General features: G+C 43.8%; 1 protein-coding gene across 1 annotated transcript in view; it reads left to right on the top strand.

Annotated features, from left to right (window-relative positions):
• FBRSL1 (fibrosin like 1) overlaps positions 1–13444 on the top strand; it is a 525832-nt gene that overhangs the window by 152415 nt on the left and 359973 nt on the right. The window contains exon 3 of the mRNA XM_065417935.1: positions 4027–4062. Coding sequence (XP_065274007.1) covers positions 4027–4062 — 36 coding nt within the window. The remainder of the gene's footprint in view (positions 1–4026; positions 4063–13444) is intronic.

Raw genomic sequence — 13444 nt, 5'->3', positions numbered from 1 at the left:
AACTCCTTGTCAGTGTCTGTATTTAAACTGAAAGGTCAAGAGAGTTAATACAGCCCCCCTCCCTCACCTCCCTACCGAGCAAATATGTTGCCTCCTTCTCAGTTCTTTGTATGCCTTATTTTTTATGTTTGATATGTTGACTATATGGGCAAGCTATCAAATTGGCAGAACAGGTAATGTAATTTATCTGCTGAATATCTTTCTGCAAATGGGGTGATATTATTAACATTATGATGAGTTCCCTGGTTTTTAGTTTATTAGTATTTGGGAGTTGTTGGGGTTTTTTTTTTTTTTTTTGGTAGCAGTTCAAAAATCCCATAAATGCTACTGCCCTTCATTTCATCACTCAGTAGCTTTATTTCCAGCCACTTTACATTAAAAGACTTATTATAACCCTGAACCCTTAGTAATGTTTAGAGGCAGAGGTCAGATCTGTGTGTAATATGTGAGAGGCTAAAGCCTAAACATTGTAAGCAATTTAATTTATGTTACTGCTGTCAGAGAGCTCCCAGTCAAAGCTTCACTGTTCGTATTCAGCTTGGAAGCCTAGGATCTGGGGATATCTAAGTTGCGTGGCTTCTGTTAGTAAGCATGTGGAGTGGTAATACAGAATAGTTGTTGTTAAATTACAGAGGGAAGTGGGGATTACCACTGATTACAATTTTGCAGTCACCTAGCATTAAAACTCAGGATGTCGGTGCTTTGTAACCTTCTGGTAATGTGGTAAATGATTCCTGTCATAGCTGCAGTGTGACAAACAAGTCCTCAAGTTAAACCTTCAACAAGCTGGACTTGGGATAAAATGGGTGGGTTTTCTCTCATGCTTTTCTACTCCACATCTAAGCTATATCAAGGCATCTGGGACCATTAGATTATCTCGGAAATGGGCAACTATGACTCCTGGATTCTATCTTGAGCTCTTCCACTAACTGCTCTGTCATGTTGGACAGTTCTCTTAACCTTTGTATAACTGGGTTTACCCTGCGTGTAAAAGGGGGTTAATAAAACATAGCTATCTTGTAAAGCATCCTCAGACCATGCCAATTGCTGGAGGACTGGCTGGTCACATGGTGCTTGTTCCTTTTCTTGGCTTCCAGCTGCTTCTAGCAGGAGCCTGGAGGCCTGAAGCAGCAGCTGGGAACAAGAAGGAACCAGCCTAGTTGCCTCTATTAGGGTTCAGTGTTACAAAAGAGGAGGAGTAGAGGTATCAGCCACAGAGAGAGAGTAAAGTCCACAGAAACAGGCAATGAGACAGCTCAACAACATATCCAGAGGGAGAAAAGGACCAGGTGGCTGGGCAGTCTGTCCAGTGAAGCAGAGGAGAAAGGGAATCAAGTGGCAGAGTAGCGTGTGCAGGGGAGAGGAGAGTAGGGGCTCCGAGACATGGAGAAGTATGGGCAGGGGAAGGGGGTGGATGAAATGAAGAGCAAATTTACAGTATGGTTTAATTGTACTCAAAAGGGACAGGACTTACGAAAGCTGTTTAAGATAGATCAGAGCATTCCCAGTACTGCTGCTCCATGCAAGCAGTTAGCGCAGTTATCACAAGGGAGCTATCACAAGGGAGAATGGGAAGAGGAGGTGGTTTGTGGTTTGTGCAATCACTGGCCGGCGTAGAGGGGGTTTGCTCGGTTGTGAGCGGGAGGAGAGGTCTGGCTGCATGATCTTAAGTGGGAGGGGAGGTGGTCCATGAGACAATCTGTCTGGCCCCAATTCAAGATTCCTAAGGGCAGGTCTACACTTAAAATGGTGCATCAATTCAGCTGTAACGCTTAAGTGAAGACACTCCTATGCCAATGGGAGAGTTTCTCCCATTGGCGTAGTTAGCTACGACCTCTCACAGAGGTGGATTATGTCGACAGGACAAGCTCTCCCGCCGACATAGCGCTGTCTACACTGGGGGTTAGGTTGGTGTAACTACATCACTCAGGGGTGTGGATTTTTCACTAAATCTGTAGTGTAGACGTGGCCCAAGTGTCTGCTTAAGTCCCTTGAGGTATGTCTACACTGCAATCAGAGGCTAACCGAGGAGTCTCAAACACGTGGCCTGCGGGCTGCATGTGGCCCGCGTGGCTCTTGTGTGTGGCCCGCCAAGCTCCCCGCGCCCCCCCCCCCCCCCGCCGCTCCCCGCCCCTCTGCCTACCCGTGGGATTGCCTCCTGTTGCTGCAAGCGCCGCGCTGCTCTCTGAAGCAGCCGGCAGCACGCCTCTTCGGGCCGGGGGGAGGGGGAAGGAGGCAGAGGGCTCCGGCATTGCCTCCTTCCAGGCACCGCCCCCCACAGCTCCCATGGGCCGGAAACAGGGAACCGCGGCCAATGGGAGCTTCGTGGGAGGTACCTAGAAGAGCGGCAAGAGCCGCACAAGCAGGGAAGCCTGAGCCCCTCCCCCAGGGGCTGCAGGGACACGGTTCCAGCTGCTTCCTGGAACGGAGCAGCACAGAGCCGGGGCCAAGGCAGGCAGGGAGCCTGCCCTGGCCCCAGTGAGCGCCGCTGCCACCCCGGAGCTGCTCTAGGTAAGCGGCACCAGGCTGGAGCTCACACCCTGAACCCCTCCTGCACTCCCAACTCCCTGCCCTGAGCCCCCTGCCACATCCCACACCCCAACTCCCTGCCCTGAGCCCCCTGCCACATAACACACCCCTCCTGCACCCCCAACTCCCTGCCCTGAGCCCCCTGCCATATCCCACACCCCGCCTGCACCCCCAACTCCCTGCCCTGAGCCCCCTGCCGCATCCCGCACCCCTCCTGCACTCAGCCACCTGCTGCACCCTGACCCCCTGCCGCACCCCTCTTGTACCCCACACACCAACTCCCTTCCCTGAGCACCCTGCACACCTCCTGCACCTCAACTCCCTGCCCTCAGCCCCCGCTGCACCCTGCACCCTTTCTGCACCCCCTGGGGGCAGCGTTGGGGTGGGGACTTCAGGGAAGGGATTGGAATGGGGCAGGGAAGGGGTGGGAAGAGGTGGGGCAGGGGCGGGGCCTAATTGGAAGGGGTGGAGTGGGGGCAGGGCCAGAGGCAGCTGGGGGGGGGGGGGAGTTCAGTGATGCGGCCCTCGGGCCAATGCACTAGTCCTCATGCAGCCCTCGGGGTCATCTGAGTTTGAGACCCCTGGGCTAACCTGTGCTGCCAAACTTCTCTGCTATTATAATTCACACGAGCTAGATCAAAGCTACCTTGGATATGTCTGCACAAGGATGACCAGATAGCAAGGGTGAAAAATCGGGACAGGAGGTGGCGGGGGGTAATTGGCACCTATATAAGACAAAGCCCCAAATATCGGGACTGTCCCTATAAAATCGGGACATCTGGTCACCCTAGTCTGCACTTGCTGCTGTCACACCTTTGATTGCAGTGTAGAAATACCCTTTGAAGTCAAACTTAGGGCATGGCTACACTAGAGTGTTTACAGGGTGCAGCTGCACCCATCTTTCGTCGGCTTAACTACTCCAGCCCCCGCGAGTGGCAGTCGCTATGTCGGTGGGAGAAGCTGTTCACACCATCGCTTATGTCGGTGTAACTTATGTCACTTGGGGGGGGGGGGGGGTGTGTGTGACTAATCACCCCCCTGAGCGACATAAGTTACACCGACATAAGCTGTAGTGTAGAGACAGCCTTAAATTCTGTACTGGATAGGGATGAATTTAAGCACATCCCGATTACATTCTTGAATCGGGGCTTCTGCTAAGATGTGGGCCACATTATGAATAAATGTGAGAGACCCCACCTCAATTGAAAAGAGCTATTGAACCCCAAATAACCACCCCCCACACACACACACAATATAGTTTGTCACAATTTAAGTATTAAAATAGCCTTTGAGCCAGCACCTGGAAATGCTCTTTGACTGTTACAAAGTGACTGGGGCAGCAACATGGAGAATGCCAGAAAATAACTGAAGAGGTGCTTAGTTGTAAAGTTTCCCCCAAAAAAATTGGGTTGGGGGGGAAATCTCACAATGTTACTTATATTACATTACACATAATCTCTCGCATTACTTATTGTGGCATATTGTTTCCTCCTACAGAGTTCTGCTCAATCGCTTTCAGGAAGAGGCTATTCCGTAAGTCATTTTACAGCTAATTCTTTCACTATTGTTGCTGTTGATTGCAGAGGTTTATATTACCTGTTGCATATCCACTGACACTAAGGGAATACAAAACATGAAAAATAAGCTTTGAGCAAAGCACTGTCTTGTGTTTCTAGCAAGAGAGACCTTCTGCACACGAGAGAACGTTGAATTGCCTATTTTCAGGTCTCTGGAATTTTGTTTTCTTCATGTTTCCCCCCCTCTCCCCCCAACTACTTTTGACTAGTCAATCAGGTAATGAAAATTTAAGAAATAAAAAGGAGGAGATTTTCTAAGATAGATGCCTGTCTCCCATTGATTTTCTAACTACCCCTTTGTGCCTTTGAAAATATTCCACCCAAACCAAACCAAATAAATGTTAAATTCTCTTGCTGGCAAACACTGTGCTGTATAACTGATCAGAACAGAATAAATCTTACTTGATTTGAAAACCGGGTAGCATGATTGTTTTTGCCTCCAGTAAACCAGGATGCCATAATTATAGGCAATGTTATAGGCCCTGAGGTTCAAAAGTAGATGCATGCAGATGCAGTTCCACAGTGGTTTTTAACTGGCCATTTGTATGTGCAGATACTTGAAGTGATTTGTATGCACAACAATGGTATTTTTCCGTGTAGATGTGATGCACTCGTTTGTACATGTGCCTTGCACTCATCCACCTGAAAATCGGGCCTACAAGTGTATTGTATGGAATTTATATGAGACAAGAGACACACAGGTATACGTTTATTTAAGACATCACTAAAGTCCTGGATTTATATTACACACAACTCTTAGGAGAAATGTATGGCATTTAGATGCATGTAATGACATTGCTGGTCTCCTATCAAGTCATGTGTTCTCTGATTACTGGTGCAGAGGTTGTAAGTGAAGTTGTATGATGATCTGAATTAGAAGTGTGTTAACCCATTTAACAATCCCTACATATACTAACTGGCAGTAGTAGGCACTCCTGTTGCAAGTTCATCACGACATAAGTTTTATCTTCTAGGTGAATGACACGGAATGTGTGTCTTATATCAAGAGCCACCGCTGCTTCCTTTTAACAATATAGTTTAAAAAGGGGGGCAGGTTGTTACATATTGTTTATGAGGTTGATGTAACAACCTGACACAGAGCCTTTTAAAGTAATTGAGAATGATTCTTTTTAATGATGTATGTTGTACGTTTGTCCATTTGACACGAGGGGGAGAGAGAGAGATTGTCTGAGTAATGTGATGGAACCTGTGCGTGTCCAGCTGGTGTGATGTACACATTAACATTGGGAAGCTGTAAGATCTGTCCCAGTTTCAGAGTGACAGCATCGCACACATACTCTTGTGACAGAGGCACAATGGCAGTGTGAAGTGCATTGGCATGATAGTATCTCATGATTTGGAGTCTAAAGGCTTTACAAATAATATTTTGGTGACGTCCGCTGATGTTGACATGCATCTCAAATATCTTGCAATCAAAATATTTATTATATCTCAGGTGAGTATCATTGCTTAACTCACTTGCTGCATGAGATCTTTTGCTCTAGCATGAAGACTCAAATGTACGTGTGCAAAATAGAGCAGTCAATCTCCCATACATATGAAGGGCTGGATCCATCTAGACTGAAAACTCTTTGGGCTATGTCTTCTGTAAAGTGCCATGCATGCCTATGGCATTATATAAATAATAATGAATCACCTTCACAAATTTTATGTCTGGGAATTAAAGAATTTCCCACTGGCCATAACATGGGTTTCAAAATCTGAATGGAAAAAGGCCAAAGGATTGTTCAGAAGCCCCTAAACCAATACATCATTGGGTAATTTTGTCTGTTGCTGACTGAAAATAAATCTATTTTTTTTTCTTTAATAACTGATCTTCAGAAATTATTTAGCTCCTTGTCTGAAAACTGGTTTTGTTCTGTCTCATTTACCCAACCCAGACCTTCTCAAGAGAGGGGAGAGCTCTTAGCATCCCCGAGCAGTGTTTTGAGATCATGAGTAGCCTGAGCTGGAGTTGCTTTTCCTTCTGGGTTGTCATTTTATCTCTTAAATTGCCTTCTGCCTCACCACGTACCAGCTGTTGAGGCTGACCATTTCCCTTAAGACTATCATGCTGATCTAAATTGATCCAACATAAGGCCAAGACTATAGCTTCTAACACTGCCAAGATCCCGTTGGCCCAAACTTAGCTTGGAACCTGACTCTCCCAGGTGGCACTAAGACATTCTAACCACTGACTCAACAAGACTGGCCAAGCTAGGGGTTGTCCTTAATATATTGCAAAGGTTTCATTTTCACAGGGAACTAGCTGTATATTAAGCACTAAATCAGTATTTTGGCACGGCCCTCTGTTTATATCAAAGAGCCTGTTTGCCAGACATGGTGAAAGCATGTTTAAAAAATAGCATTTACAAGAGTAAGGCACAGTTTCTTTTACTTGTGCCCTAGTCTCTTGATATCTGTGATGGCTTATGTTGTTGAAAATTGTCACTTACAAAATGGTATGTAGTTACTATGCAGGGTAGTTGCTCTGGGTTTCACATATCCTAAACTGTTTTGTACGTTACATATTAGGGTTTGCTTTTTTTAAATGAACTCGCTTTGAATCTGCACCCTTTCATGTTTGCTTTTTTCAGTTATCCTTGCAGATGAGTTTACTGTTAGGAATGTTCATATGAACACCAAGTTTGTAAGGAGATATTTACTGGTAAGAAGAGAATTTGAAATCCAAAATCATGAGCATTTGCCAAAAACCTTATTCAAAGATTTAAGCTCATCCAGTCAGGAAACAGAATGCTATGTAAGCTATGTGTCCAATTGCAACATTTTCAAATTCGGAGCTTAAAGTTAGGTAGAAAAATGAATTTCAGCGCCTATACAAGAGACCTAATTTTCATTTGCTGAACAGCCCAGCAACTCCCACTGACTGAGTTTTTACTCCTAAATTTGAACATTTTGACCACAGAACTACTGGTGGAAATTGCTTGGTGTATAATTCACAGTTTGTTCACAGATAACTGGTGATCAGAAAAAAAGGTGAAATTCATTGACTATAACATGTTTGTTATGAATTTACTGCTCAGCATAAAGTTTCAAACAAGGATTAATTTTACCTGGGACAACAAGGTTATGCAACATATGTAGATGTGTGGATTAGCAAGCTGTTTATCTCATAAGTAGTGTAGCATGAGTTTTTTATGCCCTTTTTCTGTTGCACGTCAAATGTGTATTTTCTCTGTGTTGAGAAATGGAATGGTAGCATGTTTTTGGAGGGTAATAACTTACTCTCCATTTCTTTATTTTAGCAAGTATGTGATAAGGTATTATTTTATGCCTCTAATGCACATGGTTGAGATCAGACATTCCAGGTTTCAACCATTCTGAGCCAGAAATGTGTTTCTTGCAAGCAGAAAAAAACAGATATTTTGGGTAACAACTTAAAACAGGCAAATCCTCTTTCGTACATTTTACTTGTAGACTTGGAAATTCTGGGAATGCTTCACTGATCGTGTGTCCAGTTTCTAGATTTCACTAAGGTTGTGCTGTGGAGCATTTTAAAAATGTATTCTTTATAGTTATACATTTGTTTGACACAGTGTGTTTAGGAACTAGTAACAATGAATACAATAACAAATTACATGGACTATATGAACACAGCTAAAATGCCTCAACTGTTTGAAATGTAGAGCATTGCGTACAGATAAGTCTAGGCTACAGTTGTGCTTGGCTCATTTTTGTACAAAGGGGAAGGGGCAGAAGTGGGAATACATGGTAATAAAAAAATCTTCAGATAAATCATGTAGCTTGTTTATAGAACATCTGTGTAGCTGTTCCTCTTATGAAATGGAAGGGGATAAAATGCAGAGAACAAACTTAAAAGCACATGGCAGATCCAGGTTCAGTGAACCAAATTGCCTCTGGGTATCCACTGGAACAAAGTGTTGACGGATGGAGCTCTTCGTTTTATTTTTGTTGGTCCTGAAATAAGATTTTTTTTTAAACGAATAACAATAACCTGCACTTGGCAACAAACGCAGCTAATTTTTACTCTATGCTACTGTAAAATATCAAACTCTATGCAGCCTAGTCAAATTCCTGGCAGCCCATCAAATTTAGTGAATTTTACCTTTTTTTGGTTTTTTTGTTTATTTGTAAATAAGCACAAAGGGCCCTTGCTGGCTAAACTTCAGTCTGTCTGTCAGTCAGTGGAAACCAGTGTCCCAAATAATTTATATTTGAAGATTATGTATATCAAGGTATGTCTAAAACACATAAGGCTTACAGAGAGATCTTGAGATGATTCTTTCTCTCTTTGGGGCATCCAAACTCATAGTGAGTAGTGCACCTTCCCACCATGGTGTGACTTCTCATAGAAGTGAAGTATTTATACAGACAAAGTTAGAGCCAAGCATAATATAGGCAACCACTTGCAATTTTCCTGAATGCACATGTCCACCAATACACCTGATGCTTGCTATTGAACACATCTGCAACTCTGCTGTGGACCCTTCCTGAGTGTAGAGTCATTCCTGTCAAATTGTACTGAGGTTTTGAGAACGGGTTTTAGTAACCATCTTTAAAGCCCTCTGGATCCAGCTGTCTAAGAGACTGCGTCTTACTCTCTACTCTATCTCAACAATTAAGCTCTGCTAGGATAATCTTATCTGTCTGTGTTTGATCCTTGGCTTTCCAAAGCTCAGAAGCAGGATATTCCCAGTTTTAGGTCCTGGATTTGGCTCTTTCTGACTGTCCATTACAGTCAAGTTGGTCAACTTCTGATCACTCTGCAAGGCTCTTTTGTTCATGTCAGGCTTTTGCTGAATATTGTTTTTTTTTATTTCTCTTCTGGTTTCTCTCTCCAACAGCTTATTAGCTGGAAGTGTTAGATCAGTGTTAAAGCCCAAATTGTGTTGTAATAAGAATTATGGGCTCAATCCCGCAAGGTGCTGGGCACTTTCAACTTGCATTGAAGTCAGTGAAAGTTGAGGGTGCACAGCACTTTACAGGATTGAGCCCTAAATCAGGTAATAAATAAATAAAACTGAACAAATAAACTTAGTCCCGAAGGGACTGAAGAAGCCACTAAATTCATAATGATATTCCAGCTAGCCACTACTCATCAGGTGCTCTTAATGCCTCAGCCTGGAGGGGATACTCTTTATTATAGCCACATTCAGAGCTTCCCTTGATATGCTTTCTACTGTTCAGAAATGAAATCCCTGGAGACTGGCCTTGATATAGTACTTTGCAATGCCATGTTCTCACATCCCATGGTCGTTGTCTTGTCACGTCCTCATATTCTTCCCGCCACATCCGTGCACATCTGATTGGCCAATTGTTGCACTTCGCCAGGTCACTGAAAGAGCATTTGTGCTCAAGCAGCTGGCATCATAGCCTCAAATTATGAAACATTTCCTATCTGCTGCACTCACAGGTATTGGGGCCAATGATGTAGTCCCACTTGATCATTACATCTCTAGACCAGCCAGCTCCAGCGTGGAGTTGATTTAAGGTAACGGCATGTAGTCAGGGCTGATCTGCAGCGGGTGGTAGGTGCTTGACTGGTGGGAACTGGAGTCCACAGGTTACAGGGTCATTCCCTACTTTTGTTTGCTATAGCTGAACCCTTGTCTGTTTGAGTGACAATGTTAGGGGTTTAATGGTGGTGAGAAAACTTTGTTGTGACTTCAGTTGACTCAGCATCAGTGTTACATCACATAGCGGATGTCTTGGATCTGTGCATTGCCTTGTACACTCGACTCTCCTAGCAACTTTCCAGCGTTTATCAGGAGCAATATCTGCGAGGCTACAGAGGCTGTTGATGTGGGTAGACTTAAGGCATCTTGTAATATCGCAACAGGCAGAGGTAAGTCGAGGGTTTAACTTTTTTGCATGGGGGGATCAGCAGAGAAGTAGCAAAGTGCCAATGCAGTTGATCACAGAGTGGAGGGGTCTGCACCCCACTTTGAAGTAACCAGGTTGCTGAGAGAGTTGTTTTGTATGCCATCCTTGGCTTTAGTTTTCTCGATGTTGGCTCTAAAGGAAAGTGTGTGATGGAGAGGAATACTGAGGGATTTATGTAACAAGTAAGTTTCGTCCCAAGCCAGCCATTGTTGAGTTCACATTTGACCCCTTGGTTTTTTAAATGGCATGCACTGACTTACATCGTTGCTGGGTTTGCATGCACTTGGTTGGCTGCATAGTACTTATGTTAAGTGAATTCACCAGAGTATTCTCTAATATGTCAAACTCGTCGTTCTGTGTGGTGATGCACAGATCATCTGTGTGCAGATAAAGCACCTCGTGCCGGGATAGCTTGGCTGGTCATTTGTGTAGATGTTGACTAATGTAAGTGCTAAGACACTACCTTGTGGGAGGCCACATTCTGTTGTTGCCATCGTCTTCATTTGCCACAAAAGTTCACAAAGGATTGTCTGTTCTCCAGCATGGTCTGTATTAGCTTTGTGAAGTGGTGGTCCTTCGTTGCCATTAGTACCTTGGCAAGGAATCCACAATGATTGACTGCTTCATAGGCAGCTGAGAGATCAACAAACACCGTTCTTGTCATCAGTCCCCTTGTATATCCATCTTTGATATATTGTGTCCAATTCAGAAGCTGTTCAGTGCATGACGAGCCCGGTCGAACGCCAGCCATTTTGTTGATTAAAAAGTGGTTCAGTAACTGGTGTAACAGTAGTCTCTCAAACAACTTTAAAATATCACACAGGAGTGAGATAGGTCGAAAGGTTTTTTTTAAAGATCAGATGGTTCCTTACCAGGCTTCAAAAAGGCCCCCTGCCTTGGCTTGTTGCCAGATTTTTGGTCTCTTGAGCTGGATGAGACCGGTATTGAACATAGTCTGGAGCCACTTCCGTGTGTGTGAGTTGAAATTTTTGATCTGCTGTTTGGATGTCATCTAGGCCTGCTGCTTTCCCTGTTTTCAGGGCACATGCCCTGATGATGAACGTACTATAAGATAGATAGAGGAGGGAGATGCCAGGTTAGACATCCAGGATGGGGCTCTTGCTCTTTGGGATGAAAATACAATGGAAATAGTTCATTCAGCCAAAAAGGGGATGGACAAGAATGGGAAAGTGCCCCAGTCAATTAGAGAGAAGTGTTGATGGGGTTCTAAACACACTCCTGTCCAGTTCTCCTCACCTGGAAGAATAGTACCTGTTACCTAGGGATGCTGTGTGTTAAAGTGGGAAGGAATACTTGAGACTCTAATAGGGATGAAAAAGATCTCCTTGGGGATGGCAAAGAAAGACTGTGCCAAAACTATTCTTTTATAAGTTTTGTGCTGTGTGTGCGCATTGCTATAAAATCCCTCCTGTCCTACAGTGAATTTTCTACCCTGCAGGTTTAATTCCATAGGCTAACTCTGAGTTCCTGTTTTTAAAAATTAATAAATGAGACTCCCCCATCCTGGAGCACAGGAGGAATCTTCAAGGTCCAGGACTATAACCACACATCAATCTGACTCTAAAAAAGTCTGACAGTTTCCCTTTATTAGGTTTCTAGACACACCCATTTTATTCTGCATGAACCTGGTTATCCTTGTGTTGGGATTAGCTCAAACAAGCCCTTGTTGCTAAATAAATGCTCTGATTTTGTTGTATGGACTTCACTTTTAATTCATTGTGCCATGTGAGATCTTGAGTCAAGCTGAATTCAGTGGAAGTATGTTGACTTAAATCCACTAAGGATCTGGCCCCTTGTCTTTTTGTGATACTTCCACAATCTGGGAACTTAAATGCTGCTGGAAAATTAGCACACATAGCATTTTGGGCACATGAAGGGCTTTTGTAGTCTTTGAAAAGCCCCATGGAAAACCTAAGCCAGAAAAAAAAGTAAATATACTCAAATACTTGAATTGTACAAACAGGGATGTGCATGGACTTTACTAACACATTTCCTTTAAAAGTTCCCTTCTCTTAGAATCTGTTTCCTATTAAATGACATTCTGCTTTTAATTATGATGAAAAGTCCCATAAATTTTCACTCATCTCCACAGCCGTAAATAAGCACAAAGGGCCCTTGCTGGCTAAATTTCAGTCTGTCTGAGTCAGTGGCATTGGCAGAGGATCTGATTGTGAGGCTCACAGAGCAGCCATATTGACAACATAACAGATACACAAGGGCACCCCTTTGTTTATAAGACATGAGCATAATTGGATGACGTTGATTTAGATAAACCGACAAGCATTAATGCAAGTGCAGCCAGCTGACACGGCAAGACTCTGAGATCCCCTCGAGGGACGGGTCATATGACTCGTCTCTGATTTTTACCACATTTTTAACCCTTCCCCTTTCCCCCCAATGGGGTGGTGGGAATCCTATCTCTAGTCTGACTAGAAAGCCATGATTGTTATACAAACACATCTCCAGAAAGTTCCCCCATTAAGCACTTCTGCATAGGATAGCCTAGCTGCCCACAGCCCTGCATACTGGAATAAAGAGCTGTCCTAAATCCATCTTGAATTCGCTAGCCTGGAAAGGATTACATACTGCTGAAGAGGAAAGGCAGAGGGTTTTGAGGAGATCTGGTCTTCATTTCTGGACCTTTATGATTAAGAATGGCCTACGGCGGTTATGTTGTGTGTATCTCATAGCTTTTCTTATGTAATAGGTCAGCACGCTTCATTGTCTTCATCTTCACATTGTTTGTCCTATGCTCTCTTCTTCTCCATTTCCAGTCTTTCCTTACTTCCCTTTCTGTTTTAAAAACAAACAAAAAAACAGACCAGCAATTCATCTCAATCAGGCTCTAGCATGCTTATCTGATGCTAATGTTGCACTAGGCAGTGGTGTCGTTTTATGGGAGAGTGGGGCATTTAGATTTTTTATTTCATTCTGTCACAGGATTGTGTGTGAACTATGACCACACAGACAAAAGTTTTGTATACCCAATTCCTGTGGACTATACAAAAGCGGAGCTGGCCTGTTTATTACACTTCATGCTGTGGTGGGCTCATCAGAAGAAATTAACATGGGGGAGGGGGAATTTATCGGCTTGTTTTATCTCATATCTTACATGCTTTTATTGAAACCTACACCCAAAACCACTGAGTGAAGAGAAGCAGCAGAGGAAATAACAGTGACATTAACCCAAAACACTGGCACAAAAGCAAAAGAAAGGGAAAATGATGTGTTATGTTGGTCTAATTAGCAATGGAATTAGCGACAGTGGTGGGGGGGGAGAGTGGTCCAGTAACCCGTGCATATACTGTGTTTGCCTAAGAGAATGTAAGCTGACATATTAATATATAAAGATGTTTTAACTGGTTACCTCTCTCCCCCATGCACACAATTTTTGTTAGCTAGTCCCCAAATAGGTCTATGGTTGTGTTTTCCATTCATTGAACACCAGCCAC

This window comes from Emys orbicularis, chromosome 16, assembly GCF_028017835.1.
Source record: "Emys orbicularis isolate rEmyOrb1 chromosome 16, rEmyOrb1.hap1, whole genome shotgun sequence".
Classification (NCBI taxonomy): domain Eukaryota; kingdom Metazoa; phylum Chordata; order Testudines; family Emydidae; genus Emys; species Emys orbicularis.
This window is presented reverse-complemented; position numbering and strand designations above follow the sequence as displayed.